This window comes from Dermochelys coriacea, chromosome 1 (assembly GCF_009764565.3).
Source record: "Dermochelys coriacea isolate rDerCor1 chromosome 1, rDerCor1.pri.v4, whole genome shotgun sequence".
In the NCBI taxonomy this organism is placed as follows: Eukaryota; Metazoa; Chordata; order Testudines; family Dermochelyidae; genus Dermochelys; species Dermochelys coriacea.
Window position 1 is genome coordinate 351,405,704 of NC_050068.2, and position 14,185 is coordinate 351,419,888.

At 42.4% G+C, this 14,185-nt stretch overlaps 1 protein-coding gene across 4 annotated transcripts in view; it reads right to left on the bottom strand.

Moving 5' to 3' along the window:
- PPP6R2 (protein phosphatase 6 regulatory subunit 2) overlaps positions 1-14,185 on the bottom strand; it is a 171,016-nt gene that overhangs the window by 39,696 nt on the left and 117,135 nt on the right. For all 4 annotated transcript variants that reach the window (XM_038396566.2, XM_043500019.1, XM_043500016.1 and 1 more), the window contains 7 exons: positions 13,962-14,077; positions 12,498-12,583; positions 12,018-12,098; positions 10,248-10,345; positions 7,657-7,714; positions 5,938-6,065; positions 3,105-3,277 (listed from right to left, as the gene is read on the bottom strand). In XM_038396566.2, the coding sequence (XP_038252494.1) occupies positions 3,105-3,277; positions 5,938-6,065; positions 7,657-7,714; positions 10,248-10,345; positions 12,018-12,098; positions 12,498-12,583; positions 13,962-14,077 (740 nt within the window). The remainder of the gene's footprint in view (positions 1-3,104; positions 3,278-5,937; positions 6,066-7,656; positions 7,715-10,247; positions 10,346-12,017; positions 12,099-12,497; positions 12,584-13,961; positions 14,078-14,185) is intronic.

Consider the following 14,185-nt stretch of genomic DNA (forward strand, 5'->3'; position numbering starts at 1 on the left):
CAAGTACTCCTTTTCTTTTTGCGCATACAGACTAACACGGCTGCTACTCTGAAACTTATAAATTCTGACAGGTTTCAGAGTAGCAGCCATGTTAGTCTGTATTCGCAAAAAGAAAAGGAGTACTTGTGGCACCTTAGAGACTAACAAATTTATTAGAGCATAAGCTTTCGTGAGCTACAGCTCACTTCATCGGATGCATAAATATATAAATTCTGTAACTGCAATGCACTAGCTGCAGGCACAGAGTGTACTGCAGGCAAGATCTGGGCACCTTTCTATCCATCTAGGTACTGTGACAAAGTTCCTCCTCTACCTTGGTGGAGGGTCCTGCGCTTATTGGCGGATTTTGCTCGCCTCAGAGATTCACAGTAGCCCTCAGTTTGGCCACTTCCGTGGCTCAAATCTGCCGTTCACTCAGCTAACCTCATCACTGGCCAGCCTGGGGAAAAGGAGAACAATCCCCACAGTCTCCACTGGTCCATCTAGTGGGTCGGGGGACAGGCCAGGGACCTTCCCCTCTGGTGGGACCCACAGTTCCAATCAATTCCTCCTGTATCCAATAGGGAGTTGGAGGCATGGGGGGAACCCGGGCCGCCCTCTACTCCAGGTTCCAGCTCAAGGCCCTGTGGATCACAGCTGTCTACAGTGTTTTGTGCAAAACCTGTGTGACAGCTACAACTCCCTGGGCTACTTCCCCATGGCCTCCTCCCAACACCTTCTGTATCCTCACCACAGGACCTTTCTCCTGATGCCAGATACTTGTTGTACTCCTCAGTCCTCCAGCAGCATGCCCTCTCACTCTCAGCTCCTTGTGCGCACCTCACTAACTGGAGTGAGGGCCTTTTTAAACCAGGTGTCCTGATTAGCCTTAATTAATTATGGCAGCTTCCCAATTTGCTACAGGTGTCCTAATTAGCCTGCCTGCCTTAATTAGTTCAAGAAACTGCCTGAGTGTTCTGGAATAGTCCCTGTTATTTTACCCAGGGAATAGGGACCTGCTTAACCTGGAACTAATGTATCTACCTTCAACCACTCTTTTGTAGCCATCTGGCCTGACCCTGTCACAGTACTGATATGGCCCTCATCACTATACTATCTGAATGTGTCAATCATTACTGGATTTCATCCTCTCAATGTTGTTATGAAGTAGGGAAGTGCTATTATCCCGATTTTTACAGGGGGGAACTGATGTACAGGGTAGATTTTCCAAGGTCACACAGGTGGTCAAACAACAGAGCCAGTGATTAAATCCAAATCTGCTGAGTCCCAGTCCACTGCCTTATCTACTAAAACATCCTTCTAACTCATCAGTTTCAGACACACAGTTCTAACAGTGATTTGTTTCCTGACCTGCAATGCAGTACCTCTCTTAATACAATGTGTATTGTGTCAAATACATCAGTGGTTGAGAAGCACACATAAATTAGGAGGTGATTCACCAAACTGATATTCACTCATAAATTGTACTAATATCTCAACTTAGTTTCTAGACAAAGACAATTGCACCAATTACACTGTCCACAGAAAATGCCTGTTGTATAAATATTCTTAATTTAATTGGCCTGGATGTAGATGTCCCTCAGATGATGGTCTGAAAAATATCTGTGTTTTTGTAACACGAACAGTAGGTAATGGCAGTAGAAAGTTTTTGTTTTTTAAAGGAGCAGACTTGCGCAATGCTATCAGTTCTTCTGTAGCAACATCACTTGAAAAAAAAATAACAGCGCCTTAGTCCTCTCACTTAATATCTTCTTTGTTGATTTGTAATAAAAATTGATACTGTTATAGTAATTACACCCTGCTTGGGTCCAGGAGCATAACTGAAACAGCACACTGCAATCTTGCAGAGCTCTAGCTCTCTGCACCTGCAGGATCCAATCCCTTCAACATTTTTAAGGCAGGAATATGCAAATGCAAATTCACAATGGGCATTTTACTTCCCAGCTGCTGAGGCTACATTACTGAGTAGCCTCAGTATTCATGTGGCTTGCAGGTGGCTATACATATTCCAAGTGGTAAACCTCCAGGAAAGACTGCCTGAGACATAGAATCATTGAGTATCAGGGTTGGAAGGGACCTCAGGAGGTCATCTAGTCCAACCCCCTGCTCAAAGCAGGACCAACCCCAACTAAATCATCCCAGCCAGGGCTTGTCAAGCCTGACCTTAAAAACTTCTAAGGAAGGAGATTCCACCACCTCCCTAGGTAACACATTCCAGTGTTTCACCACCCTCCTAGTGAAAAAGTTTTTCCTAATATCCAACCGAAACCTCCCTCACTGCAACTTGAGACCATTACTCCTCGTTCTGTCATCTACCACCACTGAGAACAGTCTAGATCCATCCTCTTTGGAACCCCCTTTCAAGTAGTTGAACACAGCTATCAAATCCCCCCCTCATTCTTCTCTTCCGCAGACTAAACAATCCCAGTTCCCTCAGCCTCTCCTCGTAAGTCATGTGTTCCAGTCCCCTCATCATTTTTGTTGCCCTCCGCTGGACGTTTTCCAATTTTTCCTCATACTTCTTGTAGTGTGGGGCCCAAAACTGGACACAGTTCTCCTGATGAGGCCTCACCAATGTCAAATAGAGGGGAACGATCACGTCCCTCGATCTGCTGGCAATGCCCCTACTTATACAGCCCAAAATGCCATTGGCCTTCTTGGCAACAAGGGCACACTGTTGACTCATATCCAGCTTCTCGTCCACTGTAACCCCTAGGTCCTTTTTTGCACAACTGCTGCCTAGCCATTCGGTTCCTAGTCTGTAGCGGTGCATGGGATTCTTTCGTCCTAAGTGCAGGACTCTGTACTTTGTCCTTGTTGAACCTCATCAGATTTCTTTTGGCCCAATCCTCTAATTTGTCTAGGGCCCTCTGTATCCTATCCCTACCCTCCAGTGTATCTACCTCTCCTCCCTGTTTAGTGTCATTTGCAAACTTGCTGAGGGTGCAATCCACATCATCCTCCAGATCATTTATGAAGATACTGAACAAAACCGGCCCGAGGAACGACCCTTGGAGCACTCCATTTGATACCGGCTGACAACTAGACATGGAGCCATTGATGTTTCTGGAGACTTAATTAAGATGCTATGTTGAACTTTTTACCTTCAGTAGAGTCAGAGTCTTTCTGCTCAGAAGGATTATTCTTGTTGGTGTTCCCAGTGAGAGGTGTTGTTTGTTCTTCTGGTTCCTCCTCTTCTTCCGAGTCCACACTGCCATGATCCCCATTCTCTAGATCACTTTTTGAGGAACTCTCTGAGGTCTGAGACACTCCAAACCTGAATCGTAGAAACCAGAGTTAGAAAGACCTATTAGGCCATGTAGTCCACCCCCTACTTGCTAGTCCCATCAGGAGGGAGAAGAAAGGGGCAGTGTGGATGCTTCCTTAATGTGTGTCTTTTAATGCTTTGATCAATGTAGTTTTTGATATCGTAAATGACAGGGCTTCCTACAGGAGATATTCCTCAGTTTAATAAATGTCCTTCAGGAATTTCGGCCTAACATTCAGCCTAAATTTTCTAAAAAGAAAAGGAGTACTTGTGGCACCTTAGAGACTACACAAGTACTCCTTTTCTTTTTGCGAATACAGACTAACACGGCTGCTACTCTGAAACCTAAATTTTCTGTTTTGTAGTTTCTTCCCATAATTTCCCATTTATATTCCCAGTAAACCCCTACAGAATCCCTGCTGTATTTACTACACCCTTCAGAAATTCTCCCTGAGCCATCACTAAGTAAAATTTACAAACAATTCTTAATCATTTCTCATAAGTCAATTATTATTATTCACAATAGTATCACAGGTGTGCACAGCACTTTACATGCACATCAAAAGACAGTCTTTCCCTAAGGAGCATTCACTCTAAACTAAACATAACAAACAAGGCAAGAGACCGAAGTACAGAAGTGGGTGGGAAGGAAAGAGGAAGAATACAGAACGCAAGGGAGGGCAGATTTTTCATGGAGATCACAGCATACATTGTACAGTATGGTTTATAGATTTCTTTTTAATTACAACTGAAGTCACTAAATTACTCTTTCATAGTTTCCGCACTTGTAAAATGGGGGTGGATAGGAGGGCTAAATTTGCTAATGTGTGTATTGGACTCTGTGGATATAAAACACTATGAATGCAAACTGTCTTCCATATTCTAATTTACACACACACAAGCATTTTCAAGATAATTGAATCTGAATAGAAAAATCAATTTTCATGTGATCACTAAAAGTCTGACTTACATTTCCAATCAAATGTGAATTATGACTTTATTGCACCCACAATTTTCATTCCTACTAGCAGCAGCTACATATTTCTGACCTTTCATTCAACCTTGTATACAAAAAGGAGACAGAAAGCCTAATTCAATTAATATAGGTCCATCTTCGGTGGCATAAGATACTTTCTTCACTTAGATTTTGGGGAAAAGAAGAGTTGGACAGGAGGGAGTGTATTTGTTATTTATAAACAAAAGTTACACAGGATAGTAAACAAATCTTTCCCCTTTTACACACATCAAATGGAAACTGACTAAAACACAGTTTCTACTCAATTACATTTTCCATACTGCTATGGTTGAAAAGGTGAGATGAGTGATCAGAACAACAAGAAAGTCCAGAACAACAAGAAAGAAGCATCAGAACAAGTCATCAAAGGATAAACAAAATTGACATTACAAATGATCTTTAATAAAAACAAAAATTCGATTTGGAAGTTGTCCCCTTCTACATCCAAGAAAGTTAAAGTTATCAAACTAGCTGGTGTTACAGTGTGCACCACTGATTTTAACTGAAGGGCTAATTCTCATTGGCACCGAGAACTGTCACACCCATCCCGTTAGGATTTATTAATTTGCAGATGATAAAGGTGCTGGAACTGACTGCCTTGGAGACTGAAGTCCTCTAAAGTATTTATTTCCAAAATATAGCGCATAGGCAGCAGCAGGGCAAGCTTCCCCACACAACCCCTCTACAGTACCTAACACCTGTCCTAGAAGAATCATTTCTAGGCCAGGGAAGTGAGTTCAATCTCAATCGAGATTCAGAATGAAAACAGCAGGCAAGTTAGTGCCACCTGGCCTGGTGGTTTGTGTGATGCAGATAATTGTCCATTAGCAACTGGACTGATAATATTAATACATTTCACACAATTCATAAAATCATAGAATATCAGGGTTGGAAGGGACCTCAGGAGGTCATCTAGTCCAACCCCCTGCTCAAAGCAGGACCAATCCCCAACTAAAGCATCCCAGCCAGGGCTTTGTCAAGCCTGACCTTAAAAACCTCAAAGGAAGGAGATTCCACCACCTCCCTAGGTAACACATTCCAATTCAATTTCAGCCTCTTGGTTGTTTCTATTGTCCAGTTTATCCACATCTTTTAAAACTGCTATTATAGAAGAATTTATTATTAAATAATTAATAAATCTAAGGGATGGATTGCAAATTCATTACAGTACCAGCTATACAACATATAAGGGTGCTAAATTCTGACCAAAACCAAATTTTTCTTGTTTTCACAATTTTAAAAAGAACCCTATACCTCCTCCCTTATTAAACAAACTAATCATTGTTCTCTCTACCTCTTCCTCTGGAACAAGACATGGGCTTTACACTCAGTTTCCCAGAGGTGAGAAAAGGAATGGCTTCTAAAAAATTCTTCAAATAAAGGCAGTTTCTCTCCTCCACAACTGGTTGTGTATCCTAGTGTTCCCCCCATTGTTACATGCCCTCAAGCCTGGCCTCATTTGTACATGACCGGTGTCTTGCTCTAAGTTTAAGACAAGCAATTATCTCTTTGTAGGAGCAGTTCATATAAAACCATTCTGTTTTACACAAGCAACAGGCTCCAAAGCATATATTTATAAGGAATGATGAACTGGAATATACAACCTGACAGTATTCAGAGAAAAAAAAAGACAGAGCTTTTGCTTTCACCTTACCGTGTTCTTGATTTGACTTGGGTTGCATAGGTTATTTCCTTCTCCTCCCAGATATCTTCCTCCTCCTCTTTATCATCAAACTGTTGTATTCGTTCATTGCAGCAGGCCTCGAAGAGGGATGCATTTGGCTAAAATAAATTTCAACAGAAATCAGGTTCTGTGGATTTCTGGGGGAGGAAGCAACAAGACTGCTGGTGCAGAGCAGAGTTCACAAAGCACAGTGTCTATATACATCTAGTCCCCCTGACGGTATATGTACACTTTTCACTTTACTTTCACCCAGGATAAGGAACAGGCAATATACAGAAGTGGAAGGGCCAAGAGTCAGAAAGAGGTTTGGTAAGCCTGAAGGCAGGAAGCCCAGAAGAGACCAAATAAGAAATACGGCTGTCACAGCCTGGCTTGCGTCTGAAATAAAAGGTGTCCCTGCTTGCTGCTTCATAGTCATCCTGTCATACAAATCTCTCCACTTCACCCACTGTGGTAGGGAGCTTCTCTGCCATGGGGGGTTGCCTCAGAGATATTTCAGACAAAGTAAAGCATTCACTCACAAATTTTCCAGTTTGGAATTTTGAGAAGAAGGAGACGATGTCATGAATACAGTCCACTCCACATAGACAAATGAACTTCCCACAGCATAATCTCGGCATTCAGGCTAAATTTCAACTGAGTAATTACATTCTTCCTGCTTAAAGCACCCTCTAATGTTAACTGTGTGCTATTCCTGAACTCTTGCTCTGTCCAACATATAGCACTTTCCATCCCAGCAATGGCTGCATTTCTGTGACTGGTAAAGTCGCATATTGCTGAACATATACAATTTGTGATCAGTTTGCCAAGTTCGTTGAGTGCTTTGGGATCTTTGGATAAAAGGTTCTAAGTATGTGTCAATTATGAGATGATGTACTGTTACAACCAAGAGCTGTAGTGAAATTTCACTACCAAAAAACCCCCTCCCTAGTTAGGAAAACACAGCTAAGCATATTAAATGCTACCCGGGACTGCAGATTTTAGTTTGCAGTTTCAAGCAAAACATAATGAATTTTTGCATATCAGAAATGTTGCCTGTGATGTGAAGAGAGAAAAGGGGAGAAGGAACTAATTTTTCCCTGAGCAGTGTAAGGGAAGTTGTTAAAAGAAGTCGTTTTAAGACCAAGGAAATTGAATGTCCTCAGTTCTGAACAGAACAGGTTTTGTCAGGAAACAGATGTAGGGGACTCTTCACTTGCTCCACAACTGGTGCTGAGGACAGTACTGAGGACATACTCAGGACAGTATGGTGGAGGGACAAAGGATGGGATGGCAATACTCAGATCTGTAAGGAACCAATTTTCTAATATTTTTATTCACCAACTTCTAATCCTATTCAACAGATAAAAAGGGTAGAAGGGAGAGACAACGGGCTACAGCAGGTTCATAGGGCATTTCCTAGCGAAGACAGAAGCGCACCGTCCAGCTCCAGTGGCCACTCCTGTAACGGAGCCTTAGAGCTAGACGATGCAACAGCAGATTGAAAGAGCAAGAGAATTGTATAGTAAGGTGATTTCAGTGCCCTGATTCCCTTGCTTGGAGATAGGCACAGAGGCATCTCTTTCTTTACTACATAAATAAAATACAGCACCCCTTTTCTTGAAGATGCAAATGGCTGCATCTGATTCAAGCATAGACTGACCTGCTGGAGTCAGTCCTGTTCAATAAATATCCAAAAACCCCACTTACACTGTCATCATCCGCATCTATGTTGAAGTTTATCTCTGCAATCCTGTCAAAAGGTGCACTGCAAAGAGAAATCTGCATAAGGGCTTGGAGCAACAGGTACAAAGACAACTAAACATAGAAAGACACTTTGCAACCCAACTTCTCTACTGTTCTCTGCACACACACTGCTGTATTATTCCAACCCAATGATTTCTTTACTCTAGTCCTTGAGGGAAAAATAACGTAAACTTGTATTTCTGCTTCTTTGCAGGTATCACTTGTAGATCTTGTTCCACTCCTTAGCATGAGACCAGTGGGACTATCCTAGCTCATAAGGTATTTTGACCGTATATAGCAATGTAGCAGGACAGAGAACAAACCAAGCCCCTACTGGCTGTCACATGCGAACTCCTGCAGAGTATAAATGCTGCCTGCAAAGGTTTCAGTCAGTTCCTTCAACTGAGTCAGAGACAAAGCTCCCAAAGATAAAGTTAATTCCAGCTGATCACAAACCTCTAAGAGCGTCTCATATAATCATGTTCCGTCCTTACCGATCACTTATGTAGCAGCTCTAAGTCCCTAGTGGATAATAATGCAAATCACAAAAACCATCAAACAGCTCACACTGGCAATTAGGTTAAGAGAGACCATTACTAGAACCAGCACTGTTATTTATGTCTCAAATGTTATCAATTAAAGCTATTAAGTTAGTGCATCTGTTGTAAAAGATTAAAAAATATTCAAATGACCATCCCACTAAAAAAAGGGTCATTTTTAATTATATCTTAAGTCACTTCTTTCATAGGTTTCACCAACAAATATCCTACACTGGAACAGTTTTTGTTTTATTCTCTCCTTTTCTTTTTCTTTCCTATTCATCCTCATGGGAATGGATAGTATGATCCAGCTACATTTCTCCATCAGCTTCAGTTTTACATTAACGGTCTCTACATGACTCCCAATAGAACTTATGCTGCTTTTTCCCCAATAACTGATTTAATTTCTATTTTATTATAAAAATGGGAAAAACAATCAAATTACCCCATAATCAGTCAATTGCATGCTGGATTGGAACTTCTTGACCCTATTAACAGTCCTTATGACCACAATGCTCAAGAAAAAGGCTAGAGAATATCTACGATTCTCCCTTCACACTGAAAAGTAGCTTCCATTTATTTGAATATCATTCTAATGGAGACCCTAGAACTTTGAAGATACCGAGACCTTCCGAGCAAGGTAGTATTCACAGCTTTCAGGACATACTTTCTTGAGGGTGACTATGAAGATGCCACAAACTCATCTGAAGCTGACATACAACATGAAATGGCAATTTGAAAAGAGTTATTTTACTCAGGTCTTGGTAGTGACTTAAGCTCTGCTATGGAGAGAACAAACAATGAACTTCCCAATAACTCAGATTCATCAGAAGCTGCAAAAGACTCAGAGTCAATGTGCTACCACAGAGCTTTCCAGGCTAAAAACTGCCCCTTTCCATTGATCACCAGGTCACTAAGTCCATCAGCCTCTAGCATTTTTCTATTTGAAATTAAGTCTCACAAAATGGAAGGAGACCTCTAACCTTTTAACGCTATATGAAATACAGTTATAAGATGTTATTATTTATTTTTAATGACAGAAACCTATAAAGGTGATAACAATCTCAGGAGATGGGGATGGGGAGGTGTTTTTAATGAGATTAGCATCTCTTACATAACAGCTGCAGAGTCATTATCACTTAGAGAATTATCACTTATCTACAGTGCGATGTAAGCACCGGGTTCAAACTCAGGCATAGCCTAATTGGATATTAGGAAAAACTTTTTCACCAGAAGGGTGGTGAAGCACTGGAATGCGTTACCTAGGGAGGTGATGGAATCTCCTTCCTTTGAGGTTTTTAAGGTCAGGCTTGACAAAGCCCTGGCTGGAATGATTTAGTGGGGGATTGGTCCTGCTTTGAGCAGGGGGTTGGACTAGATGACCTCCTGAGGTCTCTTCCAACCCTGATATATTCTGTGAGAGCCTATCCCCCCCCCCCCTTCTAGCTACAAACAACTCATACTAACTGAGGGCTCAGACCCAGGGTCGCAGGACCCCACAGGGTGGAGGAGCCAAGCCTGACTTAAGGCAGGACCCAGCATTCAAGCTCTATTGATTTGTAGTAGACTCATGCTGTGGGGTTTGTTTACGCTGCAATAAAACACCTGCGGCTTGTCAGCAGACTTGGCCTCGCAGGGCTATAAAATTGCCATGTAGATGTTCAGGCTTCGGCTCCGAGACCCCCGCCACTTGAGAGCCCAAGCGGGAACATATATGCTGCTACTTTTAGCCTTGTAAATTGAGGCTGCAAACACAAGTCCGGGTTCTGAGATTCACCACCGAGGGTTGGATTTTTTTGTTTTGGGTTTTTTTTTTTTGTTTTTGTTTTTTTTTGCAGTGTAGACGTACCCTCAGATTCTGTAACATGAAATCCATCCACCTCTCCCTTCTTAATGTTTTTGGAATTGCCTCAACACTTGCATGCTTCCTTGTACATGAGGAAGATTTCCTCGGGGACTTCATCTGACTGCCAATCTTCAACTGTAGACATGACAAAACTGGAAAAATGAACTCACTTGATATTGTCATCCTGGTCTGCAAACTCTTCATCATTGAAGCCAAACTGATCTACAAAGTTGGCTGTCATCTGTTGGATTTGGTATTCTGAGAATGCCTGAGGGATGCAACCAGAGACTGGTTATAAGGCAATTCAAGGAGTTTAAAATAAACATTACAAGAAGATGCTGCTAATCAAGCCCATCCCACCTACGGTCTACTCCTTGAGTTTGTATGGTGCCTAGCACAATGGGGCCCCATTCTTGGTTGGCCCTTAGCCACTACTATAATAAACTGAACTATATAATAATAGTAGTTCAATTTTCCAGGCTAGGTATTTCCACCACTGTTGTTTGTTAGGACTTTGCTGCAGTAGCCAGCAAACACCTGTTTTTCTGACGGTCAATATATTGAAGTCCTCCTGTTAGCACTGCTGTTGAAACTCCCATCCCACCAGTGCAAGGGGGAAATTCCAATTTCCCTTGTAGAGAGAAGTCAGTTAATTTCCCTTGTTTTTATGGGGGGGTTTAACATAGCAACTAGGTAAACAAACACATTGGGCGGGGGGGGGGGGGGGAGTGTATTTGCAAAACCACAGAAGTTGGCTGGGGGACTCAGGTGAAGGGGTAAGTAACCTGACACTCATTTTTTATATGACTAGCTAAATCTGAACTACCTAAAATGCCTTTGCTGGATCTAATCTGCCCTGCCCTTTCTTAAACTGTACCTCTACTGTCTCCAGAGTCATGGAGACACTTCTCCCATTCTACTCTCACCTAACAATCACTATGCAAATACACCCTTCAGCAGCCCTCAGAGAGTGCTTACACAGGAAAACTAGGCACCTTGGGCCAAAATTCTTTCGAGGGGGAGTCCAGGGCCCGCCATGCAGTACAAGTACTGTGGTCAGGGTTGCCATACTACAGATCCGCCAGGACCAGCTGCTCATCCTGCCACTACTCAGGGCCCTGCTCACTTATGGAAGCGCAGGCAGGCCAAACCTGAGTGGTGCTGTGACCCTGTACACCAGGTCACAAGACTGCTCTTTCAAATTAGGCCCAGCCACACCTCCATCAGCGTAGGTAGGGGCCCATAGTGTATGTCTGCTTGAGGCCCAATGATGGGTTAAATCCAGCCCTGCTGATGTCCAACCTGACTTTACCAGTAACCATTAGGAGATTTCAAACATTTGCCTCCAAACACAAGAAAGCAAAATTCACCCCCTTCACTTGTCTCTCTCGTTTTTATAAGAGAATACCTATTCAATTGCCTTCCCTTTCCTTTATAAATAATACCATTTTAACCCATAGATCTCAATGAGCTTTACAAAAGAGGCAAATATCACTATATCCCCATTTTAGAGCCGTGGAAACTAAGGCACAGAGAGATCATACCACAGAGCTCTGGGAGAGCTGGGAACAGAATCCAGGTCTCCCAGTTGGGCACTCAATCTAATGGGTCACACTGCCTCTTTCTAACAAAATGTCTTCCCCATGGGCACCTCAGCAGGAGAGCAGTCTTCACCAATGGACAGCTCTACCCTCTGCTGCAGTGAGTGAGTGACATTTTCTACACGGCACAAAAACTTTAGGGTAAGAAGGTTCAAATACTGGCCAAATTGTCCTTCTCTTCTTGTAAAAACATCTCTACTGTTAACGGATTAGACAGACACACAAGCAGCTTTAGACCCTCGTAAGAAGTCAGGAAGCTGCACCATAGTGAGAAGGATTAAAGATGAAGCCAGATGTAGTGTGCTTCTTGGCAACAGTACGAAGCACAGAGTCTGTCACCTGTTGGAGGGAGAGTTCATTGGGGAAAGCGCTCTCGATGTCCTCGTCCTCACTGGAAGAATGCAGATGGTGGGTGCTAACCTGAAACAAAGATCAAAATGAATGTTAGGGAAAACCAAGAGAGGTCACAGTATAATCTTGTCTTATTAAAAATCTATCACAGCCAGAGACCAAAGCGGTCTAGTAGGAATTATTTGCCTTCAGAGGGCAACATCATGAGACACAATACACATCAGAGAGGTTGCCAAGCTACAGCAGTACTGCTGCTAGGTCAGAGAGAAATCCCTCACACTCAGCACTACAGAGGAGAGGTTAACTATAACTCTCCACTCCCACTCCGGCCACTGTATACCCGCTGTGTATGATCGAGGAAAATATCACAGAAAAGGTTGTATAAAGCCAACAATTTTCAAATAAAATAGGTGCTAGAAAGCACCAGACCCATTTGAAATATGCAGAAGGGTTTAGCACTGTCCTTACCAAATCCACTGTATTCTTCCGGTTTGTCTCTCTCAGCGTCTCTTCTACAAAGCTCTCCCACCTCCCTCTGCAATCCTCAGATAGCTCTGTAACAAAGGGGTCACCACCATAATTACCTCCTAGCTCAAGGAACAAAGGACCAGTGCCAATCAATGGAACACATCGATCCCACTCTCTCCCATATATTGGACAATGTTCAGATCCCCAGACAAGTAAGGAACAGTGTTCTGGGGTATATGCATCTCAATAGCTGATGCAATATTTTATATAACATGTTTTTAATCCCTCAGCACTTGTACAACAAAAACATGGTGATATTTAAAAAGATTAAAAACACTCCTATGACCCACAGCACGGAAAGTCAATGGAGAATCCAACAAAGCAAACAGAAGACAAAACAAAAATATGGGGCCAAGACTGAAGTATACACCTGAGGAAGAGAGGTATATTTGAGGTGCAAAGAGCGGAGAGGGCATTGGCATGGAGAGATTCCAGCCCTAAGGACCTCCTAAGCAAAGTTAACTCATGCCATTTCATATTCCTTGGATACTATGTACTGTAACTACTAGTTCTGCCCACGCATTATAATGTACCACTTCAGTTCTGGGCCTCGCTCAGTGTTTAACATGCTATTCTCCCATGCAATGAGCCTGGTTAGAGAGCTAAAGAGAATAGCAATAAGGCAAATTCTTAAGCCAGTGTAGCCCCTAAATGGCCAAGGGAACTACAAGACAACACTTAGAAATTCTTGCACAATGCAACCTCTCAAGTTGCTAACATTAGTGTTTGATAAGCATGTAAGAAGCCAAGAAATGTGAACGATTCCTCCCATCTGCACCAGCATGTTTTCTATTAATATACTTAATTGGGTATCCTTATCTCCTCCTAGACAAACAAAGGGTTAAGTGGGCTACACAGTGGTTTTCAAAATGTAGGCCAAAGTCAAGTGGGGTCAGAAGAACATCATCTGCCCCTGTATATCTCTCAAACAGAGAATCAAGTCTTAGTGATAATTTACTAATGGAAACCACATTTTCCCCATAACACCTCTCAAGCCCCAACACCCGCACTTTATTTATTGTCATTTCTTGATATGTTATGTCTAAACTAGAGTGTCAGCTTCCTAGGACAGGGCCCCGTTCTCCCCTGTAAATCTAAGGTACTGCAAAAATGTATAACCTCCTGTTGAGCAAGGCACCCTGTAGGACAAAATGAGTCAAACTCTGCACATAGTTATGCAGACACAAGCCCACAGACTTCGACATGGCAGTGTACATGTAAGAGAGAGCAGAATGTGGCCAAAAGCTTCCATAAGAATCAAATATAAACATTCAGCCAGAAATCTTTTTTTTAAAACTGTAAAATGGGATCTTACCAGCATGTAAAACAAGGCAAAATAAAGTGTTTCAGAAAGAGCTATTCAATCAGAAAAACACATGATGGAACAGGGACTAGACCATGTACCTTTAATGAATTCACTGGTCTGGGTCTGCATGGGGCCCTTCTCCATATTCTGTACCACAGCATTGGCTATTCGGGTAAGGTGGCCCATATTCCCTCGCCTCATTCCACCTTCTGCCCTGAAAACAGCAACAGTCAGTACCAGTTCAACAAAACACTCACCAACAAATTCTTAAGAGTCACCAGATGCTGCCACAATTAACATGTGTAAACAGTAATTACTACCA